General features: G+C 41.7%; 1 protein-coding gene across 2 annotated transcripts in view; it reads left to right on the forward strand.

Moving 5' to 3' along the window:
- The first annotated feature begins 392 nt into the window (after positions 1 to 392).
- SIN3B (SIN3 transcription regulator family member B) overlaps positions 393 to 25989 on the forward strand; it is a 126206-nt gene continuing 100609 nt past the window's right edge. The window contains exons 1-3 of one of the 2 annotated variants that reach the window (XM_077475512.1): positions 399 to 517; positions 8824 to 8898; positions 19645 to 19885. In XM_077475512.1, coding sequence (XP_077331638.1) covers positions 19784 to 19885 — 102 coding nt within the window. In that variant the 5' untranslated portion in view covers positions 399 to 517; positions 8824 to 8898; positions 19645 to 19783. Of the gene's footprint in view, positions 518 to 8823; positions 8899 to 19644; positions 19886 to 25989 lie in introns of both variants that reach the window. The other variant, XM_077475511.1, reaches the window with a different exon arrangement.

A 25989-nucleotide genomic window follows, 5' to 3' on the forward strand; every position in this document is an offset into this window, starting at 1 on the left:
CACCTCTGCTCAGGGTATGTACAGCACAACGATGATGTTGCTGATTATTATTTTTACAAGGTAATACATTTAGTCGCAAAGGCATGTTGTAAATAAAATGGCCTTCTACTCGGAGTGGCTATTTCGAAATATACGTGAATGAAAGTATTTTCACTTAGAGTTCAGCTTTCTGCCAGAACTTAGGTGTGGAAAGAGTTCCAGTGTTAGATACCCTTCAAGTGTATAACACAATCACCAGTTGTACATTTCTAAACAATTGTTTCATATACGTTCGTTGTAGGAGTGTATGAGGCGCACTGTGTCCCCCTCACAGCCCGGCATCCGCTCTCTCTCTCTCTCTCTCTCTCCCTCTCTCTCTCCCAGCTCCTGCACGCGCCATGGATTTGTGTGCGCCGTGACGTCACGCGGCGTGCGCTGACGGCGGCGGATTTCCCGTCGTACCTTGTTGTGTCAATTTGGGAAGACTACGGTCGCTGTTTTGGTGTCACCGGGGAGAGCGGAGATGACAGCGGCTCCGGTAATGAAGGCGGTGAGGGGGAGGCCGAGGGAACACAATGCTGGGGGTGGAAATAAGATTCGGGCACAATGGTGGAGAAAAGCGGAGATCGGGAGGTGCAGGGAGAGAGGGGTGATATGACAATGGAGTACAAAGATGTGTATACTGCCTGCGACAGGGAGCACCGAGGAGGGCTGTGGAGGGGAAAGTGAGGGGACACTCGGTGTATACAGGGTGAAGGAGAGCTAGGAGCTGCAGGGACACACAGAATGGACACACACAGCTGGCCTAGTCATGGAGCAGGAAACTTCTCTATTATCTGTCTGATCAGATGGTACAACTAAGGAGATCTGTGCCAGGAACCCTTCTGTACTGTATGAGGGACAGCACAGCACTCCAATAGATCTGCGTGTGTCTGATGAGATGACACTAGTGGGCATTCACAATACAAGCTCCATTAGGCCAACCATATGTGTTACAATCTGACTATACAAAATCTGTACGAGCAACTTTAGATCTACCTAAAACTATATAATATGAGCACCTACCTACACTATCCAATCAGTGTGTATCCAGTCTGGCGATCCTTCCATTATGTACTTGGTAGATCTAAAGGAGGTTGTAAGCTTTAGATCCACAATCACATATCTAGTACAAGGTCTGTCTGATTTGTTACAAATTGAATTGGTTATATATAATATGAGCACCTACCTACTAGAGCTGCACAATTCTGGCTAAAATGAGAATCCATTTTTTCTTTTCTTTTCTTAGAAGATAGATCACGATTCTCGCGCCGTAGCATCTTTCACATTAAAACAAACAAAAAAATTGGGCTAAATTTACGGTTTCGTTTTCTTTCTTTTTTTCATTGAAGTTGAATTTTTTTCCCCCAAATAATTGCGTTTGAAAGAGCGCTGGGCGCATTTGTTCCCTAGGTTCTCTGCTAAAATATATATGTCTGGGGCTTTTTAGTAATTTTCTAGCAAAAAATATTGATTTTTAACTTCAGAAACAAGTGTCAGAAAAAGATTTGGACTTTAAGGCCCCTTTCACACTAACGTCCCGTTCAGGCCCGCCTGTCAGTTTTTCAGGCGGACCTGAACGGGTGCTCCATAGAGCTCTATGGAGCGTCGGATGTCAGCGGTGACATGTCCGCTGACATCCGACCCGCTCCGATCCGAAAAAGTGTGACGGAGGAAAAAGCTATTTTTCCATCCGTCTGCGGATCGGATCGGGTGACGACGGGCACTGCGGTCCGTCGTCATCCGATCTCCCATAGGGGAGAGCGGCGCTGTGACAGGTCCGTCCCTGCACAGTGTGCAGAGACAGACCTGTCATCTCCCTGCTCAGCGGGGATCGGCGGAGTGATCCCCGCTGAGCAAACGGACATCCACGGGGCGGATCAGAACTGATCCGCCCCGTGTGAAAGGACCCTTAGTGGTTAAACTTCCTGCCTTTACACTTGTTAAAAACGTGGCAGACTGCCTCCTATTTTTTTTCTTTACACACAGATGTTTAGCCCTTTGATCTAAGAAGGAAGAGTTAGTTACAATGTTTCATGTTAAAAACTTGGCTGACTGCCCAGATGTTTTCTTTTGACAGCTGAGCAAATACATCTCTCCACTTATTAGATGAAAGACTAGACCTAGACCTAATAGACCTAACTGTGTATATATAGTTTTTGCTTTTCCCCATTAAAGTGGAGTTACCCTTTAAAGAGACACCAAAAAAATCTACTGCAATAGAATTTTTTTATTTTTTTTTATCCATACCTGATCTTCCGCCTGCTACATCATATGTTGTAATCTGTAGGAAAAGGACATGTAAATATTGATGTAATCTATAGATTAGTTTGTTTTTGTATTTCAAGCTTCTTTAATCATGGTGCTAGAGGTCAAACTTATTGTTCACCTGAAGTGGTGAAACCTTTCTTGGTGCTTTTGCTCTACTTTTAAGGAGCTCCATCATAATTAAGCAGGAGGTAAGATAGTAAGACGGCTTTCACACCAAGCTGCCCATAGTGTCGGCGGTAAAACGCTATTTTTAGCGGCATTTCACAGTCGGATTTGCAGCGCATCTTGGCCGATAGCGGGATGCTTTTACCCACCGCTAGCAGCTGAGAGGGTTAAAACCGCCCGCAATATCTGCGTTTTGCTGGCGGTATTGCAGCGCTGCCCCATTGATTTCAATGGGGAGCAGCGGTGGAGGAGCGGTAAACACACCGCTCCTTCACCGATCCAAACAAGCTGCTCGCAGGACTTGTCCTGACGTCCTGCCTGCGCACCGCTCCAGTGTGAAAGCTCTCAGGCGTTCACACTGGAAACAATGGAGCAGCAGTTTAAGGGCGGATTGCATGCACTATTTCTAATGCTATAGAGCCTGTAAAACGCCCTCGGTGTGAAAGGGGTTTAAAGTTTCTTAGGCCCCTTCCAGCAGCGGATGCACCTGCTCAGCAGTGTATTCAACCGCTGATCCCCCACTGAGCAAGTGGTTGACAGGTCTCAAATGTCCATTGACACCCACCACTCCATAGATGCCAACCAATGGTCCGATCGGGTCCACCTGTGTGAAAGGGGCCTTATTCAGTTCAAGGACTCTTTATTAGTTTTTTTTTTACATATCCATTATATATTTCACCATTTACATTCATCTCTCTCTTATGAGCTTCCATAAAATCCGTTCATAGGAATTTCTTCAAATACTACAAAATGATACATATACATTTATACATTCATATCCCTCTTGCCCCTTTTTTTCCCCCTTTTTGGTGTGGCTTGCCCTATCTCCATGCTGTTTTATCCTGATGCCGTTTATCAAATTTTCTATCCAACTTGCCCATACTCATACTTCTCTCCATGTCCTCTACTCCAATATGTTTCCCTATATAGTGATAGATTACTATTTACTAAATTTTTCCACTGTGTTAACGCTGGCGCTTCTGCCGTTAAGGACTTGTTTTTACTTAGTAATTTGATGTGGAAAAGTATCAGTGACAATGTGTGAGGCAGTGACCATGGAATTTTTACAAAGTAAAAGTGTTTTTAAAGACTCTGTTATATGCAAATTATTATGGAAATATTCTAAAGTGAAAAAAAAGGGTATAAATACTATCACTAAAACATTTTAACAATGTGTGTGTTGTCCAGGTATGTTTTTGACATTGTTCTGTGGATTCCTTTTCATGGCCTCCTTTAACCACTTAAGGACCGCCCACCGTCGTTATACATCGGTACTATGACGCTAAATACCAGAGTTATGGCAGCAGCTAGCTGCCATAACGCCGGTATTTTTAAAAACGTCCGGCGGTCATCTTTCAGATAAATGTAGTCTCCACGGTGGATTCACTGCAAGATCACTTTTATCGGGAGTGGGAAAAGGGGCCCCACCCCCTCCCACCGCTCCAGTCGTCTCCGCCACTTACCAGAGCCACTGATAGAGGTGGAGACTATCGCGTCTGCTCCCCTCACAGCCTGGATGCCGAGTGAGGGAAACATGGCCCTTTCACGTCACTTTCCTCCAATGCTCTTAACGGGGAAATATATAATTATTATTATTATATTTTTTAAGGACAGTGTAAAAGTAAAATAAAACTTTATTTTTATTAAAGTCCCCCCGTCCTGCCAAGCTCACGTGCAGAAGCGAACACATATACGTAAGTCACACCTGCATATGAAAACGCTGTTCAAACCACCCATGTGAGGTATTGCCGTGATCATTAGAGCTAGAGCAATAATTCTAGCACTAGACCTCCTCTGCAATGCAAAATGGGTGACCTGTAGAAATTTTTAAACGTCACCAATGGGGATTTTTAAGTGTCAAAATTTGTCGCCATTCCATAAGCGGGTGCAATTTTGAAGCGTGACATGTTGGGTATCAATTTACTCGATGTAATGTTATCTTTCACAATATAGAAAAAATTGGGCTAACTTTGCTGTTTTATTTTTTTAATTAAAAAAAGTATTTTTTTTTCAAAAAAATAGCGATTGTAAGACCGCTGCGCAAATAAAGTGTGACATAAATATTGCAGCAACTGCCATTTTATTCTCTAGGGTCTTAGCAAAAATATATATAATGTTTGGGGGTTCTAAGCAAATTTTCTAGCAAAAAAAAAAAAAAAAAGATTTTTAACTTGTAAACAACAAATCTCAAAAGAGGCTCAGTCCTTAAATGGTTAATGTGAAATACCTGGTTGATCCTGGAAATCCACTATTTCCTTGGTGTAAGCCAACCATGGCAAGTACAGAAACAGGTCCGTACTTCCATTGTCAGTTTGCATCCATAGGCTTGCTGTATGGAGGCACAGGACACCATGCAAGGTGTGCCTGTATCTCCCATAGCCACTTTTCCCCCAGGGCCCCCCCTCCCAGCACTTCTTTTTTGATTGACAGGGGCTCGAGCTGGAGTCTTGCTGTCAAGCTGCAGCCTATAGGAGCAGAAGCCATAGCCTTCTAGGATGCAGCACACACAGATGTGGATGTATGAAGTAATCAAGTGTTTAGATATCCTTTAAAGAAGTAGTTCCTTCTCCCAGGAAAGTGCTTGGAGCTGGAGACAAGCACTGTGTTTGATAGCTACGTTGATAAAAGTGGTTGTAAAATCTGAAGGTAAAAAAACCTTCTGTGTGCAGCTTCCCCCCCAATACTTATGCAAGCCCGATCTCAATCCAGTGATATTGGCAAGAGCAGCAACGTTCCTGGGTCTCTCCCTCATTGGCTGAGATGAAGGCTCCCGCTGCTATTAATCACAGGCAGGGGGCGGGGCTGAGCTGCTCACTGTATGTCTTATGGACACAAAGGCAGCTTGGGAGCAAGTATGCACAAATGCCCCCTTAGCAAGCAGCTTTCTATGGGGTCACTCGACAAGGGGGAGGGCCCAGGAGTGCCAGAAGAGGAGTATCAGGGCTAGTCTGTGCAAAACCACTTTACAGAGCAGGTAAAAATGACATGTTTATTAAAAAAAAAAAAGTTCTGAAGAGCTGGCATTCAACACTACTTGCATATTCTTTTAGCCTAAGAGCACCCCGAAAGCTTTAAAACTGTCACGCTCTTTTAGACAGACTGCAACTTTAAGTGCGCAATCGCACTATATTTGAACTGCATTTTTCTGTACTAGATAATTGCCAGTCACTGGAAGTGCACATACTCTATAAATTATTATTTTTTTTTTTTTTACTGTGTGTACCATTCACACTACAATGCTGATGTGATGTGCGTTGCAGTATGGAAAAATGCAACATGTCTTAATTTTTCCATACCACATCTTGGAGGATACAGACCTTTCATTCATCCACCTGTCCTCCATTCATCGATTTTCATTGACAGTAGCCATAGTACAGCTTCTCTAAATGAAGGTGGGGGGGGGGGGGGTTGTAAAGGGTGAACATAGTCCATGCTCTTGATGAATGCCTGTGACAGGTCTAGCTAATTGATTAACCCCTGAAGCACCAAAAGGTTAGCACTGCAGGGGTATGTGGAGAGGACCGAGGACTTTTGATTTTAACTAAGAGAGCAGCCAGCAGCGCAAGGGGCACTTCGTATTTAATGGTTTTGCACTGAGCAGCCCCAATCCTCCTCTTTTTAGGGACCCCCTGCCCAGCAGCGCTCCTGGCTCCACCTTTTCTGCAATTGCCCCCATAAGAATCCGCTCCCTATGGGGGCACTTGTGTGGGCTTGATCTATAGACACAGACAGCTTGGCTTGGCCGCTCCCTTGTCACAGGATTTGATTGACTGCAGCAAGAGGCAATAGCTACTGCTGCTATCAATCCGATCTGTGAGGAGGTAGAGAGCCGCAAGAGTCATTGCTCTCGGGCACAGCGCTGGTTCGAGATTGAACTCAAGTATAAGGGGGGGATCTTGACGCATAGAAGTTTTTTTTACCTTAATGCAGCGAATGCCCTAAGGTAAAAAAAAGTGGTTCTAAAGGCAGAAAGTTTCTTTTATCTTAATGCATTCTATGCATTAAGATAAAAAGCCTTCTGTGTGCAGCTCCCTCTTAATACTTATCTGAACCACATCTTGATCCAGCGATGTTGCACGAGAGCCTCGGCTGTCTGGGACTCCCCCAGCGTCTCTGCACTGAGAATCGGACACTATCGATGGCTCGGTTCTCACTCCTCCCTGGGCAGAGCGATGCTGATTGTCAGTCAGGATCTCTCCTGCTCTGCTTGGAGCGCTGAGCTGTGGAGGGGCAGGTAGTGGTCATCTCAGCGACTCGCTGAGACTGGCATCAGTCAAGGCAGCTGGCGGATCCAGACTTGACGCGGTGCCTGGACTGATGGCAGAGTGACGTCAGCGGAGAGCGAACTTCAGACCGCTCTCTGCTAAAACGGGTCACGAGTACAAAATGAATTGCACTCCTGTGACCCTTAGGAAAAGCCCAGCCTAAAAAGCTCAGGCTGGCCTTTTCCATTAGGCTACTTTCACACTGAGGCGCTTTACAAGCGCTATAGCGCCTGCAAGCAGCTTCTTTGAGGCACTTTAGGAGCAGTGAATATACTGCTCCTAAAGCACCCCTGCCCATTGAAAAGTATTTGTAGCTGCTGGCTTTTAAAATTTATATATATATATATATATATATATATATATATATATATATATATATATATATATATATATATATATATATATATATATATATATAAAAAATTTTTTTTTTTTTTTTTTTTAGGTGGACTCCCTCTTTAAGCCTTACCACAAGTTTGGTCATTACATAGAGAAACAATAGCATATAATGGCATGTTTTAATACTTCAATAGATCTTCCACAATGTGTTTTCAATTCAGGAAACTGTGTAAAGAAATAAGACTTCATTGTAATAAAATGAGCAACAGCCGCCACATTCATCCACACTTTTTTTTTTTTTTACTTTGTTGCACAAATATACTTACTACTAGTTAATCATTTGAAGCAGAAATAAATTAAAGCGGTTCTGCACCTAAAATAAAAATAAAATAATATTTAAAAGCCAGCAGCTACTAATATTGCAGCTGCTGACTTTTAATAAAATCACACTTACCTGTCCCAAGGTCCAGCGATGTCGGCGGCAGATGACGAGCGATCGCTCATCTCGCTGCTGCCCCCGCCGCCATCCTCTGTCAGATAATTGGGATGTGAAGCGTTGTGGCTTCACTGCCCGGTTCCCTACTGTGCATGTGCGAGTCGCGCTGCGCATCTCTTCTGGTCCCCGCTGTGTCCTGGGAACTGTGTGTTTCCCAGAACACAATGGGGGGGGGGGGTGGTGGGGGCGGATCGTCTGCGGCGGTCTGTCCCAGAAGTGGGGGCAGATACCTGGATTATCCAGGTAACTGCACCCCCCCTCCCCCTGAAAGGTGCCGAATGTGGCACCGGAGGGGGGGAGGGATCAGATTAGCGGAACTTCCCCTTTAGGGTGGAGAACCGCTTTAAGCCCATGCAACAAATACATTCCATAGTTTTCCTTGTTAGTTTTGGACAGAGTGGAGAGGCATTAGACCCCCTGTCAGTTTGTATTGCTGTCTATGCCCCCTTTAGGGAGAGTCAACCCCTATATTTGTCCTGTTTATTATCGAAAGTGAAAATAAAAGATTATTCCCAAATTTTGGGTTGACATCAGAACAGAAATTGTTGGAAAATATTCCAATGGGAACACTAGATCTGGTGACACCCAAGTATTCCTATAAATTCCTGCTTTAGCTTCGGAACAGGAAATGACGGTAAACCTCCCCAATGGGACACGGATGGCAACAAAAACTGACAAGGGTTATAACCTTCCCTTACTCTATCCAAAATGGGGGAAAAAAATAACTTTCACCGACTTTCTTACTGATTAATTACTAGCACTCCTGCAACTCTATCAGTGAATGCCAATAATCTTACTTCAAGCTCTGTGCACTTTTCTGAGAAAAACAAAGTTAAATCACATAAGAAAGATGATGGAAGATTTGGGTGTTCTGTCCATAAATATGTTGCCACAATGCAAGAAAGGAAAACTTCCGGGAAAGTTGCTTCGATCAGGGGATCCGACTTGGAGGCAACTTCCATTGAAGTTGTAGAGGAAGCTTTTTCTGAAGTCGGAGTGACTTCAGTAGTGTACATTAAGACAGCTCCATTCACTTCCATTGATTTTTCTCAACCGGGTCACTTGAAGTCGGGTCCCAGGTCGCCCCTGTGTGAACTGGCTCTAAGACTCTCCTAATAATTTTGTATTCTAATTGAACTGTCTTTCTGATGATTGGTATGCTGTTGCTATATAAATAATAATAATGTTTCATAATGTTAAATTACTATATGGCTTGTGCATCAGGCCTTCTTTAATTTTTTTTTTGTTTTGTTTTTCTTCTTTTAAAAGAAAGAAGAGTATATTTCTTTAAGGCTGTGCAAGAGAGAGGTACCTAGGTTCAAATGTATCCTCTGGTGTGTACAGGTAGGACTGCTTCTACAACTTTTTTAGGTCATTAAGGATACCATTTATATATTCAGGCTTATGAAAAGGGTTTTTATTTATTTTTTTTTTTTTTTTAATTTGCATGTCCAGGCTAAGACTAAAATCACAAAACCCTACCAAACCTTTACAGAATATTTACAGGGTTATGTTATTTTCTAAGTAACACGGAAGTTAAGTCAGTGCTGGATATGTTTCCTTGTGTAGAGATTACAATTGAACTGATTGTGTGAGTTGTACTTCTGTTATGCTGGCTCTAAACAAACAAATCTTAGTGGATGTGGGAAAAATTGGCTTTTTCTCCAGCTAACCCTCCAGCAGGAAAAAAATAAGCATTTACAGTGCCTTCAAAAAGTATTCATAGCCCTTGAAATTTTCCACATTTTGTCATGTTAAAACCAAAAACATAAATGTATTTTTGTGATAGACCAACACAAAGTGGCACATAATTGTGAAGTGGGAGGAAAATGATAAATTGTTTTCAAAATGTTTTACGAATAAATATCTAAAAAGTGTGGAATGCACTTGTAATACTTTTGTAGAAGCACATTTTGCTGCAATTACAGCTGCAAGTCTTTTTGGGGATGTCTCTACCAGCCTTGTACATCTAGAGAGTGACATTTTTGCCCATTCTTCTTTGCAAAATAGCTCAAGGTCTGTCAGATTGGATGGAGAGAATCTCTGAACAGCAATTTTCAAGTCTTGCCACAGATTCTCAATTGGATTTAGGTCTTGACTTTGAGTGGGCCATTCTGACACATGAATAGGCTTTGACCTAAACCATTCCATTGTATCTCTGGCTGTATGTTTAGGGTTGTTGTCCTGCTGGAAGGTGAACCTGCCCCAGTCTCAAGTCTTTTGCAGACTCTAAGGCCGTGTACACACGGGCGGATTGTCTGCCCAACTAAGTTGGTCAGACAATCCGACAGACAGTCCGTTCAACTTTTGAATGAACGGACTTGACCACACACGATGAACAGACAGTCCGCTGAAAACTTGCGCGATGACGTGTACAGCACGTACGACGGGACTAGAAAAACGACGTCCAATACACTGCAATGCAACCTTCGGCCGCGTAAATCCTTTCTGAGCATGCGCCATACTTAGTCCGTCCATCTTGCCTACACACGAGCGGACTGTCCGCTGAAACCAAGTTTGGACGGACAAAACCAAGTTTGGACGGACAAAATTACGGAAATTCCGAAAGACAAAGTCCGTCAGGCTGTCCGCTAAAAAAGTCCGCTGAAGCCCACACACGAGCGGATTGTCCGCTGAAACACGGTTCAGTGGACTAAGTTGGGCAGACAATCCGCCCGTGTGTACGCGGCCTAACAGGTTTTCTTCTAAGATTGCCCCGTATTTGACTCCATCCAGCTTCCCATCAGCTCTGACCAGCTCCCTTGTCACTGCTGAAGAAAAGTGCAGTGATAGTTTTCTGCCACACATAGTGTTTTACTTTTAGGCCAAAAAGATCAATATTGGTCTCATCTGATCAGAGCACCTTCTTCCACGTTTGCTGTGTCTCCCACATGGCTTCTCACAATATGAAAACAGACTAATTACAACTTTCTTTCAACAATGGCTTTTATCTTGCCACTCTTCCATAAAGGCCAGATTTGTTGAGTGCACGACTAATAGTTGTCCTGTGGACAAATATTCCCACCTAAGATGTGGATGTCTTAGTATTTCAGCGGCTAAGCAATGTTAACATTGCCAGGATGCATTTTTTTTTTTTAACAGATCCAATTTCTGGACTTCTTTAACTTCTTTAGCAGCTCCTCCAGACTTACCATGGGCCCCTTGGCTGCTTCTCTGATAAATGCTCTCCTTGCCAGGCCTGTCTACGTGGGCAGCCATGTCTTGGTAGGTTTGTAGTTGTGCCATACTTGTTCCATTTTCAAATGATGGATTAAATAGTGCTCCGTGAGAAATTCAAAGCTTGGGATATTTTTTTTTATAACCTAACCCTGCTTTAAATTTCTCCACAACTTTCTCTAACTTGTCTGGTGTGTTCCTTGGCCTTCATGATGCTGTTTGTTCACTAAGGTTCTTTAACCACTTGGTTCCCACACTACGTCTATTGATGTCATGGGCTTTCAGTGGTTATATCTAAATGATGCCTGAGGCCACAGACATCATTCAGATATTGCCGTGTTCCGCCGATTGATCGTTTCGCCCTCCGGTGCTTCTACCGACTCACCGTTTCCATCGGTGAGTCAGTCACAGGATCCGCCGGCCCCAGCAAGTAATCATAGAGATTTCCGGCGGACTAGATTGTCCCCGGAGTCTCTATGATCGTTCGGAGGCCGGACACGATGTTATGACGTCACGCCCGGCCTCGGGATTCAAATTAACGGCTACGATCTGGCTAGGAAGCCAGGATCGGTTTTATTTTTTATTTTTTTATTTTTTTTTTATTCTTCCCAGCCTAGAGGTGAGATATGGGGTCTTATTGACCCCATATTTCACTGTAAATAGGTCCGATCGTGCCATATTCCTATTACAAGGGATGTTTACATTCCTTGTAATAGGAATAAAAGTCATACATTTTTTTATTTATTTTTTTAAGTGTAAAACTAAAAAAATAAAAAATAAAATAAAAATTAAGAATAAAAAAAAAAAAAAAAAAAATTTTTTTAAGCGCCCCTGTCCCCGTGAGCTCGCACAAGGAAGCGAACGCATACGTAAGTCCCACCCACATATGAAAACGGTGTTCAAACCGCACACGTGAGGTATCGCCGTGAACGTTAGAGCGAGAGCAATAATTCTAGCCCTAGACCTCCTCTGTAACCCAAAATATGTAACCAGTAAAAAAATTTAAAGCGTCGCCTATGGGGATTTTTAAATACCAAAGTTTGGCGCCATTCCACGAGCGCGTGCAATTTTGAAGCGTGACATGTTGGGTATCTATTTACTCGGCGTATCCTCCTCTTTCACATTATGCAAAAAAATTGGGCTAACGTTACTGTTTTTTTTTTTTTTTTTTTTTTTTTTAAGCATGAAACAGTTTTTTTTCTGAAAAAAGCGTGTTCGAAAAATTGCTGCGCAAATACCGTGCGAAATAAAAAGTTGCAACGAGCGCCACTGTATTCTCTAGGGTCTTTGCTAAAAAAACATATATAACGTTTGGGGGTTCTATGTAATTTTCTAGCAAAAAAATTAGGAATTTTACATGTTTGAGAGAAATGTCAGAATTGGCCTGGGTGCGAAGTGGTTAACAAACCTGAGGGCTTCACAGAACAGCTGTATTTATACTGAGATTAATTTACACACACACACACACACACGACTCTGTTTAGTAATTATGTGACTTCTGAAGGCAAATGGTTCCACTAGATTTTAGTTAGGGGTATCAGAGTAAAGGGGGCTGACTACAAATGCACACCACACTTTTTAGTTCGTTATTTGTAAAAAAAAACAATGAAAACCATTTATCATTGTTCTCCCACTTTACAATTATGTGCCACTTTTGTGTTGGTCTATCACATAAAATCCCAATAAAATACATTTACGTTTTGGGTTGTAAAGTCCTATTCACACATTGATTTTGCTTTACTACGAAAATTATACCGCTTTCTTGGTGCTTCAGAGCATCTCCAAAGCTTCCATAGAAGTCTTATGAGAGTGTTTGATAACAGAGCCTAAAGCTTTTGAGGGGCTGTTGTCCAGCATTAGCTTTGGTTTGTTTTGGAGGTATGGGATATCCAAAAATGCTCAGGGAAACCAACAAGCAAATCAGAAAGACATCATCAGTCGCTTCCGGTTTAGAGATCACTGGTTTCATACTACTGGCTTTGTCAGGTAGTGATGGCCCTGGAACTATGCAGGCACTATCAAATGGGATAGGGTTGCACCAATATCGGTGCTCGTGCAAATGCACGATAACTGAAACTGATTTCAGGCTCGGTTCTTTCAGCTGGTAGCAGGATTCCCCCACTGACAGCTGAAATGTAAAAAAAAAAAAAAAAAAAAAAACTGCCAACGAACAGTTGTTAAGGAGTAGGGCCACCGTGTCCCTAACAACCGGAGACTCCTTCAGCTGTCAGGGGGGATCCCCTGTTGACAGCTGAAGTGTTAAAGAAGTCCAGAAATTGGATCTGTCAAAAAAAAGAAATGCATCCGGGCAATGTTAACATTGCTTAGCCGCTGAAATACTAAGACAAAAAGAAACTGTTCATCTACAGATCAAAGGGATGAACTTTGATCTGCAGATGAAGTCCATTTAAAGCAACCTGTCAAGTAAAAGAAGAAAAATATATGTTTTTTCTTTATTGTTCCTCTGTTTAACCCCTTATTAACATTAACCTCTTATTTAATCAATCTTAAATTGGCTATAAAGGCAGAAGGTATTTTTTATCTTAATGCATTATTATTATAATTATTAATAATAATATTTTCTAAACAAACAAAAAAGACAGAACATTTTGAAGAAATAAAAAAATCATGTTTCATAGTTTGTTATAAAATTTCGCAAATGGGTAATTTTTCTCCTTCATTGATATGAGCTGATGAGGCGGCACTGATGGGGACAGATGAGGTAGCACTGGTAGGTGTTACTGATCGGTGGCACTGATAGACACTGGTAGGTGACACTGATGGGCAGCACTGTTGATGAGGCACTGTGAGCACTGATGCGTGGCACTGTTGTGCACTGGCAGGTGGGCACAGATGAGCTGGCACTGTTCTTCTTGATCAGGACTGATGTTCTCTGACAGCCGCCAGTGATTGCCCCCTTTTTTTTTTTTCCTCTCCTCCTCACCCTGTCAGCGTGAGGAGAAAAAATAGCTGATTACCTGCTCTGTCATTGGCTGACAGTGGATCACGTGACAAGGGGTCGGGGTTGACCTCACACTTCGCTCTGTGATCCAGTGAGTCTCATTGACTCGCTGATCACAAAGCGCCCTGCACGGGGCTTGCAGGCCACTCGAGCACAGGAGGACGTCTATTGACGCCCTCCCCGCAAAGTAGGTCCGTGCTGTAGCTGTATTCAATTAATCGGTCAATAACCTTTTAAAAAAAAAAGTGTGGTGTATGCTATGTTATACGCCCTACATAGATGCAAGCTAAATGAAATGTATTCATAATTACAATATTTTACAGCTATTAATGGAGATTTCACATAAACTCATAAGGCAAAAAGTAGGTATCGGTAATTTATCAGCGAGTACAAAAAAAGTATTGGTACTCCTTGCTTGTAAAAAAAAAAAAAAAAATAATTGGTATCCTTGCATCCCTAAAATGGGAGGTCAATCGGCCATGCACCAAGGAACCCCTGGTAATATCTGGAGGTATCCCAAGCTTCCAGATAACCCTGGTTGAAAAATGGCTCCTCTATTGTATTTTACTCCATCCAGATTACACAACAGATTTCCGTCTTACATGCCTGTGTTGGATATCACATAGAAGGTTGCTGTGAATACTTCTCCCTGGATTGCCTAGTAACTACTTGCTCCTGAAAGAAGAACATTAAAGCAGTTAGCAAACTAATATCTAATTTTAAAGTCATTGGTAGTAAACTTGTGGTCCAATTTATATATGTTTCATGTAATTGGATGCATGCTTCGCATTGTGAAGGTATAATGCTTGCAAGCATTTATTACCTCTCAAGGTCCAAAGGTGCTGTCCTTCGGGGTATCCTTATTAAAGGTCAGCATCTACTTTCTAAACTTAGATGTTGGCTTTGAGATGACATATAAATCCTGGTGTCTGTGCACTTCTACGTTGTTCACTAATGTCTGACACAGAACTTCCCTGTGCTATAGCCTTTAACCTTGCTAAAAGTTAATCTTGTATGTAGGGATGGGTGAATGGTTCGGTCCGAGCATAAGTTTGGGCCAAACTTTGGTTGTTCGGTGAACACCGAACAATATGCGGTGTTCGGGGCAAATTCTAAAGCCACAAAACACTGTTAGTCTATGGGACACTAACCTAAAAAATCAAAAGTGCTCATTTTAAAGGCTTATATGCAAGTTATTGTCATAAAGTGTTTGGGGTCCCGTGTCCTGCCCCAGGGGACATGTATCAATGTGATAAAAAGTTTTAAAAACGGCTGTTTTTTTGGGAGCAGTGATTTTAATATTGCTTAAAGTGAAACAATAAAAGTGAAATGTTGCTTTAAATATCGTGCCTGGGGGTGTCTATAGTATGCATGTAAAGTGGTGCAGTTTTCCCATGTTTAGAACAGTACCACTGCAAAATGACATTTGTAAAGGGGAAAAAAAAGTAATTTTAAAACTGATCATGGCTGTACTCACAAAAGGCCATAAAAACAATATCCCATGTTCTGTGCATTTCCATGCATTGTTTTTATGTCCTTTTGTCAGTTGCATTTTGTGAGTACCCACTTTTATATAAAACATTTTTATTATAAAATTATCTTTGGTAATGCACTAGGTGTGCACGCCTTCCATTTCTGTTCTTCTTGTAGTACATTATACCCCTACCATTTCACAAAAGAAAGTGTCAAAAATAGTAAAAAAGACAGGAGACACGTAGGGACAAGTCCTTTATTAAAAAAATAAAAATGTCCTGCGATGTCCATTCATCTTTTATCGTGCTGCCGACGAGCCAAGGAAAACAAAAAAACACCTCCTCCTCCATGGCAGGCTCCCACTGAGTGATGCTTCTTCTTGGTGACAGCTCTTATATAGCTGAGGGTGGGGCCACCCGGTGACCTAAACGGGTGACTCCACCCCTCGTGACGTTAGAGGAAGGTACGGTCACCCGCTGTTGCGTTTTTTTTTTTTTCCTTCTTCTTTTTCCGGTTCGAGCGGCGTGATAGAAGATGAATGGACATCTTTATTTTTGTATCTTTTAATAAAGGACTTTTCCCTAAGTGTCGTCTCCTGTCTTTGTTTTACTATTTTTGACACTTTCTTTTGTGAAATGGTAGTACAATGTACCCCTTACCAATGCACATGGGGGCAGGTGGGATCTGGGGGTCCTTGTTAAAGGGGGTTCCAGATTCCAATAAGGCCCCCCCCCACATACCCCCACAACCACCGGGCAAGGGTTGTGGGGATGAGGCCCTTGTCTCCATCACCCATGCCATTTTTTTTTCAATGAATTTTATCTATATTGCTGAGACCCGCCAATTCATTACAGCCGCGATCAGTTTTAAATTACTTTTTTCCTTTAGAAATGTCATATTGCTGCGGTACTGTTCTAAACTCGGGAAAACTGCACCTCTTTACAGGTATACTATAGTCACCCAGCCACCAAATAAGTTATTATGTCAATATTCAACGTCCTTGTATTGTTAGAATAGAGATCCAGAGAAGCACACATATATAGTGAACCATACACAAACTGACATTCTAGAATAGTAAGGAAGTAGCCTAACGTTGTTTACTATTAGGGACAGAGAATGGCTCTAAAGAATTGCTGTTCTTACTTAGTTCTCAAGAGAAGAATTGGCTGGAGATGAGCATGTGAACATGCCCCTAACCTCCCCAATCTTGCATCTGCCGTCCATGGACTGATTGAGGGATCAGCTGAATTTCAGTCATGTGTGGCCCTCCTTGTTTGACAAAAGCCAATTGTTAGATTGACTCCTATTGCAGAAACTGCAGCCGCTGATCACTGTATTTGGACAACAGCGAGAGCAGCTGTCACAATTGAATGTCCCAGTGGGAGGCAATTCTGCCATTACTTGTGTGGATGGACGAATCTGTGTTTATTTTTTTTGTTTTGTTTTTTTCATTCAGTGTACTAGCTTAAAGAAATAACAGTCAATGGCTAGCTTTACCTAAACATGAAAGGAGGTAAATTTATAGTATTGCTATTCCCTTGGTCCTAAGATCCAAACTTGATTAAACGGTCTTCTACTTTTCCTCAAGAGGTTTCCGAGTGATGTTTTTAAAGGTGTCTCAAAAAAAACGAAACCTTCAGCATTGCAGTAGTCCTGTGAACATTGAATATGAATTATTTGTAATGTAATCTTTTCCAGTTACTGGAGTGTGAAAGTAGAATGCTGTAGTCAATGTTCTCATATATTCCTCCCCTGAATCCACTTATTCTCATGCATAATTCATACTGCGACAGTATGTGGTAATGTAGTAATAAAAAGGAGTGAGAGTCCAGTGTGTTTAATACACACCACTGTACATTTTTATTTTTTAGTAAGCAAGAATGCACTTGACATTTTATATGGCCAAAATATTTGGCCAGAGAAAATGATATAAACTTAATCATAAGGCAAATGACATATAAGAAGGCCTAACAGTTGGCCATAAATGTATACCTCTATATATTGGCGTTCCAGTGGGGAAGTAGCTTGTGTTGTGTTCAATAACCAGAGTAGCTCAATCTGTTAGCCCATAAAATCTGTGGTGGTTAAGGGCATTATATAGTGGTTGGTCCCACACCTCACCCCTCTTTACACTGAAGGAGTATTTGTTGTGGGAAATGCAGCAAGGGGGACAGTAATGGGGAAGGGGGGGGGGTGGTTTCATGGAGTTTGGTTAAATACAATTGGGTGTATGGAAACCTTGTGCTATTGACTATCTATGGACAAGGTTTGTATGAATTATTCTCAAACATGAAAAAAATGTTGTCAGGGAGGCCTCTAGCCATTCCATGTGAAAAAACTACTTCTAATGAAACTTTAGGAGGATCCATAAGTTCATTTATGGATGTTGGTATTTTTATCCATCCACAATGTATCTAATGAAAAACTATAGAACCCTGTAAATTTTATTTCTGCCACTTGTGTCCAGTTGGGGAGATTTCCATTCACTTCCTGTCTTGGTGAGGAAATCTAAGGACATCTCTTCAAGGTGAAGCAAATGTCCCCTCAGACAGTTGTCATTGGAATAAATGAACCCAATTGAAGATTTATTTTCTATTTAAAGGAGTTCTGTTCTCCATCACTCTATTCCAAGCTATTCAAAGCTACTGACCATAGGAGTTATGGTAACCCTTGTTAGCTGTAAAATAGTTTCCAAGAAAGCCACACATTGCATACGTCTCCCTCAGGAGTTTTTTTAATCTTCTTGCAGAGAATGCATCAAGGTAAAAAAAATGTAGACTTTTGCCTACATGCGTAAACCATGTGGTACTAGAGTTCCCCATCTTGGTTAATGCATAGAATGCATTAAAGTAAAGAAAAACCTTCTGCCTTTACAACCACTTTACAGTAAGCGAATGTAAACCTGCTTGGCCTTTTTGTGCCATCAGTCTTTTTTATGCTTCCTTAAAGCGGAGTTCCACCCTTACCTGCTTCCTCCTCTCTCTTCCCCCCCCCCCCCCACCCGGTGCCACATTTAGCACCTTTTGGGGGGGGGGGGGTACCTGTTCCCATTTCCGAAAGAGAGCAATGCAGCAACGTCCCATGGACCTCAGTCCCCCGTTCCCTCCTCCTTTCTCTGCCACCAGGGAACCGTCTGTGCAGCTGAGAGGCTTCACTGCCGGTTTCCCTTACACCGAGTGGCGGCAGGCAGCAGCACCCGAGAGCTGATCTGAAAAACAGCTGGGGTGCCGACCATCATGGGATCCCTGGAAGTGTCCTAATATTAAAAGTCAGCAGCTACACTACTTTTTTTTCTCGGGAGGGGTGGAGCTCCGCTTTAACCACTTCTCGCCGGAGTAACACATTGGTAAAGGATTTAGTGGTAGGTCTCACACCCATCACCTGATCAGTCACTGTAAAGCCTGCTCCTGTGTTTTTCTCTTTCTGTGAATGGAGAGGAAAGATGCAACATACTGTTCTTGCAGAGGGGAAAATGTGTGACAAAAATTAAAAAGAAATAATAAAAACTAAAATAAAATAAAAAATACCTCGATCAAGATTTGATCTAGGTTAGTGCCAGGGTTAGTGTTTAGGTCAAGGTCAGTATATATTTTTTTTTTATTATTTATTTATTATTATTTTTTTTTTTTGGCAACAGTGTGTGTGTGGTATCGCTGAGATCATCAGGAGCAGGCAAATTTATTTTGGTTTGTTTTTTGGTTATGATAGTAGCAAGAAATATACAACTACATAGTAAACAAAAAATGTATTTATTTTTTTGGGCCAGTTCTTTCTTTCCCGAAAATAAGATCTAGCGTTATTTGTCAGGAAGGCTGCACTCTTAAGTCCCACCCCGAAAATAAGCCCTAGTTTAAAATGCTTGTAAAATCCTATAATCCACTCTGATACAATAGTATATAATGTACAATGTGTGTGTTTATGTAATATAATTGCGGGGAAGAGAGCTCCGGTGGGTCACAGAAGCGCAGAGCGGCTCTATAACAAAGGCATTTGGCACACTTATATTACAGAAACAAAGACATTGTACATTATATATTACTGTAATAGAGTGGATTATAGGATTTTACAAACCTTTTAACTCAGTTTGCACTGGGGATTCCTGTCAGGCAGGGAGGGAGAGGGGAAGAGAAGACGGCGCATTACATGGTAAGGCCTACCGCGAAAATAAGCCCTGTGTCTATTGTTCCTAAAATGAATATAAGACCCAGGCTTATTTTCGGGGAAACACGGTATCCATAACCATTTACTAACAAATGGAAGCCCAATTTGTCTTGGGGTGGGGGGGGAGGGGGGGGGGAAGGTATAATCCACCTGGATGCACAAAGTAGTTGTGGTGTTTATCTATGGTTTTACTAACACGTCAAAGTTGAAAAATTGTGCTTGGGCATTAAGATTTGTTTTACCCTTGGGCATGAAGAAGTTTAAACATTCATATGGTTTTATTATATAATTTTTATTTAATTTTTTTTCTGTTTTAGTGTTGATTCTGCCCAACTGCTCAAATAACATCAGCAATAATTAAGCCGTGCAACCATGTCATCTTATATGTGAGCTGTAGAGGTCACGTGTGGTACTGCTTGAAGAAGCCAATTGCCTGCTGACAATTTACAACCAAAAATGGCTAATACAAGCGGCGGTGGCAGTGGTGGCGGTGGCGGCGGCAGTTGTAAGCCAAGCTCAAACAGTTGGTGCAAATCTCAAGAAAAACTCCCTGTGCATGTAAGTATGTTTATTGGGTGTTATTATTATTATTATTATTATTATACAGGATTTATATAGCGCCAACAATTTACGCAGCGATATGGTGATGTTACGTTTATTTTCTGTGTTCTTCCTCTTTTTGTGCTGCAGCCTTTTTAATGTCTACCTTTTAATCATTTATACCTGTCATCTGGTACCACTATAGTTCTCTGATTTTAAAAAGACAACTAGATTATAAAACCGATTCCGATTGAATTATCTCTTACACCCGCCTGACGATGGGGTCCTGCGTTGCTCCTAAACTTTGCGCTTGTTCTTGTGATAGCCTTTTAGACTACATTTGAAGATCTTTGGTGTGCTGGCAAATATGTGGATTTCTCTTTAGTAGATCACTGAGGACCTCCATAGATTTGTGGTATAATTGAACACTATTGACTTGAATCTTTAGCAATTAGTGAAGCATAAGTATCTCCTGGAGTAGGCTGATGGCAGTTAAGAAGTGAAAATATTAACTGCTTAAGTTTGAGCCAGATTTATCATTAGGCACTGTAGGCCTGCACCTGCTGGAGGTCTTTAAAGTTGTTGTTAACCCACTTATTTTTGCTACCCTCCCCTCTGTTATAATAAATGCTGTGCCCCACTGTATGTGTTTTTCTGAAAAAAAACAAAAAAAACAAATCCGTAATTGACCTTTTTAAAGCACAGATCGGCGGTCACGTGACGGGTCATCCCTCTCCTCTCCAGAACTGACAGCAAAGTGGGTGGAGCCAAGAAAGCCCCGCTGACGTCAGCCGGGAGGAGAGAGGCGGCCGCTCACGCTGATCAGCACTATAAAATTAGGTTACATAGTTACATAGTTAGGTTGAAAAAAGACACAAGTCCATCCAGTTCAACCAAAAAAAATTAAATAAAAATAAATAAATAAAATAAAATATACTATACATATATATATATATATATATATATATATATATATATATATATATATATATATATATATATATATATATATATATATATATATATATATATATATACATACACACACACACACATGCATACATATACCAGCCCATATACCCAATTCTATACCCACAGTTGATCCAGAGGAAGGCAAAAAACCCCAGCAGAGCATGATCCAATTTGCTAAAGCAGGGGAAAAAATTCCTTCCTGATCCCCCGAGAGGCAATCGGATTTTCCCCGGATCAACTTTACCTATAAATTTTAGTACCCAGTTATATTACGTACACTTAGGAAATAATCCAGGCCTTTCTTAAAGCAATCCACTGAGCTGGCCATAACCACCTCTGCAGGGAGTCTATTCCACATTTTCACAGCTCTTACTGTGAAGAAACCTTTCCGTATTTGGAGATGAAATCTCTTCTCCTCTAGACGTAAAGAGTGCCCCCTTGTCCTCTTTGTTGACTGTAAAGTGAATAACTCGACACCAAGTTCCCTATATGGACCCCTTATATATTTGTACATGTTGATCAAATCCCCCCTTAATCTCCTCTTATCAAGAGTGAATAAATTCAGTTCCTCTAATCTTTCCTCATAGCTGAGTTGCTCCATGCCTCTTATCAGTTTGGTTGCCCTTCTCTGCACTTTCTCCAGTTCCCCGATATCCTTTTTGAGAACTGGTGCCCAAAACTGAACGGCATATTCCAGATGAGGTCTTACTAATGATTTGAACAGGGGCAAAATGATATCTCTCTCTCTGGAGTACATACCTCTCTTAATACAAGAAAGGACTTTGCTCGCTTTGGAAACCGCAGCTTGGCATTGCATGCTATTATTGAGCTTATGATCTACCAAAACCCCCAGATCCTTCTCCACTATGGATTCCCCCAGTTGTACTCCCCCTAGCGTGTATGATGCATGCATATTCTTAGCCCCCAAGTGCATAACCTTACATTTCTCAACATTAAACCTCATCTGCCACATAGTCGCCCAATTAGACAGAGCATTGAGGTCTGCTTGTAAATTGGTGACATCCTGTAAGGACGTTATTGCACCACATAGCTTGGTGTCATCTGCAAAGACGGAAATGTTACTCTTGATCCCAGACCCAATATCATTTATAAAGATATTAAAAAGTAAGGGTCCCAGCACTGAACCTTGGGGTACACCACTCATAACCTTAGACCATTCAGAGTAAGAATCATTAACCACTACTCTCTGAATTCTGTCTTTTAGCCAGTTTTCTATCCATCTACAAACTGATGTTTCCAAACCTGTAGACTTTACCTTACACATGAGCCGTGTGTGCGGAACAGTATCGAATGCTTTTGCAAAATCCAAATATATCACATCCACCGCCACCCCTCTGTCCAAGGTTTTACTTACCACCTCATAAAAAGAAATCAGGTTTGTCTGACAACTCCTGTCTTTCATGAATCCATGCTGTCTGTTGCTCAAAATATTTTTTTCCTGCAAGAACTCATCTAAATATATAAAGGTGCATACAAAACTAGTGCTAAAAATATAATTAACTAATTAGTTGCACGTGGCGCTGTTACCTGTGTGCCTTTCAGTCAACACTCCCTAATCTTCTAGAAAATCATATCCCACATCATACAAAATGTGATAAATAATAAACACTTAGGTAAATACCCAAATTTACATTTAGATTAAGTGTACAGTGACATAAATGAACAAACGTGAATATAGTCCATCCGCCAAATACCAAAAAAAAATCTAAAATGTATAGAAAAATATATTATCTATAAAAATAAACCAAAAAAAAATTATATATAATATCCAAATAATAGAGAGTCTTTTTATAAAAGCGTGAGCAAATCTCCAGTGTTTAAGTCTCCTTATACACGTGACTCCTTCACCACACCATCCGTGCTTAATGACCCCCCTTCGTGAAAAAACTCACCAAATGCTAAGCCTTACACTCTCCTGTGAGGCAAAAGGGCTTGCAACAGATCTCTCAAGATGTAATTTGGATATCAGCACATCCGATTTTATCTTCTCCAATTGCGTACTTCAATGTGTATATATGAATACCTCAAAGAAAAATCACAGAGGGAGACCCCAATAGTGTAATACTGCAATCACTCTTTAATGTAAAAAATCGCACTCTTTATGCACTCACATGAACTTAAAAGGGTAAAATCACTTCAAAAGGATAAAGAAACTTGCTTCACAAATCCACTCCACAACAGCATTCTGAATACGTCGGGGCATTGGTGGTCACAGCGGACTTATTAGATACGGTACTGGATCACTTAATCTCACCCCTCCTCGTGCGTCCCGCCTGGTCCCACACAGCAGGTCCGTTCGAAAAAGGCGCCTTCAGATCAGATGATTCAGTTCACTTAGTCCTGTACCTCCTTCCCAGCTCCGTGTATGTCAGCTCAATGTTCACCAGATAGCCACGCCACTGATCAGAAAATGGGCATTTTGCAAGTTTCAGCTCACATTGATTTCAGTGAGGTTCTGGTTTGGCTTCCGAACGTCTTTGAAGTTCGCCGAATGAGGCTCAGACTGAACCCAGGGTAGTTTAGCTCATCTCTCTGAGATGAGATGAGATGAGCTAAATGAGATGAGCTAAACTACCCTGGGTTCAGTCTGAGCCTCATTCGGCGAACTTCAAAGACGTTCGGAAGCCAAACCAGAACCTCACTGAAATCAATGTGAGCTGAAACTTGCAAAATGCCCATTTTCTGATCAGTGGCGTGGCTATCTGGTGAACATTGAGCTGACATACACGGAGCTGGGAAGGAGGTACAGGACTAAGTGAACTGAATCATCTGATCTGAAGGCGCCTTTTTCGAACGGACCTGCTGTGTGGGACCAGGCGGGACGCACGAGGAGGGGTGAGATTAAGTGATCCAGTACCGTATCTAATAAGTCCGCTGTGACCACCAATGCCCCGACGTATTCAGAATGCTGTTGTGGAGTGGATTTGTGAAGCAAGTTTCTTTATCCTTTTGAAGTGATTTTACCCTTTTAAGTTCATGTGAGTGCATAAAGAGTGCGATTTTTTACATTAAAGAGTGATTGCAGTATTACACTATTGGGGTCTCCCTCTGTGATTTTTCTTTGAGGTATTCATATATACACATTGAAGTACGCAATTGGAGAAGATAAAATCGGATGTGCTGATATCCAAATTACATCTTGAGAGATCTGTTGCAAGCCCTTTTGCCTCACACGAGAGTGTAAGGCTTAGCATTTGGTGAGTTTTTTCACGAAGGGGGGTCATTAAGCACGGATGGTGTGGTGAAGGAGTCACGTGTATAAGGAGACTTAAACACTGGAGATTTGCTCACGCTTTTATAAAAAGACTCTCTATTATTTGGATATTATATATAATTTTTTTTTGGTTTATTTTTATAGATAATATATTTTTCTATACATTTTAGATTTTTTTTTGGTATTTGGCGGATGGACTATATTCACGTTTGTTCATTTATGTCACTGTACACTTAATCTAAATGTAAATTTGGGTATTTACCTAAGTGTTTATTATTTATCACATTTTGTATGATGTGGGATATGATTTTCTAGAAGATTAGGGAGTGTTGACTGAAAGGCACACAGGTAACAGCGCCACGTGCAACTAATTAGTTAATTATATTTTTAGCACTAGTTTTGTATGCACCTTTATATATTTTGACAGTTTGTAACAAGTGGCAGCTAAGGTGTAGAATTTGTGTCATTTAAGCGCTGTGGTGATACACTAGGTAAAGGGTTCGGTGTGTGTGTATCTTTAATAATTTAAGAACTCATCTATGTGGTCTTTTATTAATCCCTCCAGTATCTTCCCAACTATAGAAGTTAAACTAACGGGTCTATAATTACTTGGTAAAGACTTTGTTCCCTTTTTAAATATAGGCACCACATTGGCCCTGCGCCATTCCAGTGGTACTATTCCTGTCATTAATGAGTCCCTAAAAATTAGATACAATGGCTTTGAAATTACAGAGCTCAATTCTTTTAGGATCCGTGGGTGGATGCCATCAGGTCCAGGTGCTTTCTCCACCTTGTATTGGCGGATTTTTTAGAAAATACCTACAGTGGGGCGCAGCATTTATTATAACAGAAGGGATGGTAGCAATAACAGTGTCTTATGATACCGGGGGGAAGGGCAGGCACTGGTACAAGCTGACAGGCAGGGAGGGGTGGGAGGAATAGGACACAGGAGCATTGAAGAGAGCAGAGCTGCGCATGACAGAGGCACGTAAACTGACTCCTTGTGTCAGGGCTCAGCATCCATAATACACCATGGTCGGTTTACAGGGGGGAGGTTCTAGTCAGGGAGGATCGGCCAGTTATTTCAGGTTTTATATGGGGCCAAATGACACGGCGCATGCACTGTGCTGTATACCATGCTTTTAAGGGAACAGAATCCAATTTTCTTTTTTTTAGGTTAACACTTTAACCTTTCCACAAATTGCAAGAAAAGTTTTTTTCTTCCTCAGCTCATTAAAGTGGTTGTAAAGGTGAAAGCTTTTTCACCTTAATGCATTCTGTGCATTAAGGTGAAAAAACATTCGACAATGCCGGCCCCCCCCCCCCCATCCCCCTGTTTTACTTACCTGACCCCTTGAAAGTCCCACGCTTGTCCCAGACATCCTCTTCGCCGCTCACCCTGGCTGCTGATTGGCTAGAGTGGATAGATTGAAAGCAGTGCAGCCATTGGCTCGTGCAGCTGTCAATCGCATCCAATGACGTGGCTAGCCGGGGGGCGGGACTGAGTGATACAATGAGCGGCTTCGGCCGCCAGCTGTATCACGGGAGCGCGCCCCCAAGCACTCCACACCATGCGATGGAGCTCACATGAAGTTGTGGAGTCCTTGTGGGAGGGAGCCGAGACAGCCGCCGAGGGACCCCAGAAGAGCAGGTTCGGGGCCACTCTGTGCAAAACAAGCTGCACAGTGGAGCTAAGTATAACATGTTTGTTATTTAAAAAAAAAAAGCCTTTTGTGATCCTTTAAGACACATTGAAGACCTGTAGATCTTGACCTAAGAATCCATGCTGCTTTTTTTAATGAGCATTTCTTCAATCATCAGCTGGCTGGGAGACAAGCTCAATATAAAGGTCTTTGAACTCTATGCAGACCAGTGAGTGCTTTCCGTTTCTTGTCACTGCAGATTTGGCTGGAAC

The sequence above is a fragment of the Lithobates pipiens genome, unplaced genomic scaffold (genome assembly GCF_037356315.1).
Source record: "Lithobates pipiens isolate NorthernLeopardFrog02 unplaced genomic scaffold, aLitPip1_a1.2 Scaffold_13, whole genome shotgun sequence".
Taxonomy (NCBI): Eukaryota; Metazoa; Chordata; class Amphibia; order Anura; family Ranidae; genus Lithobates; species Lithobates pipiens.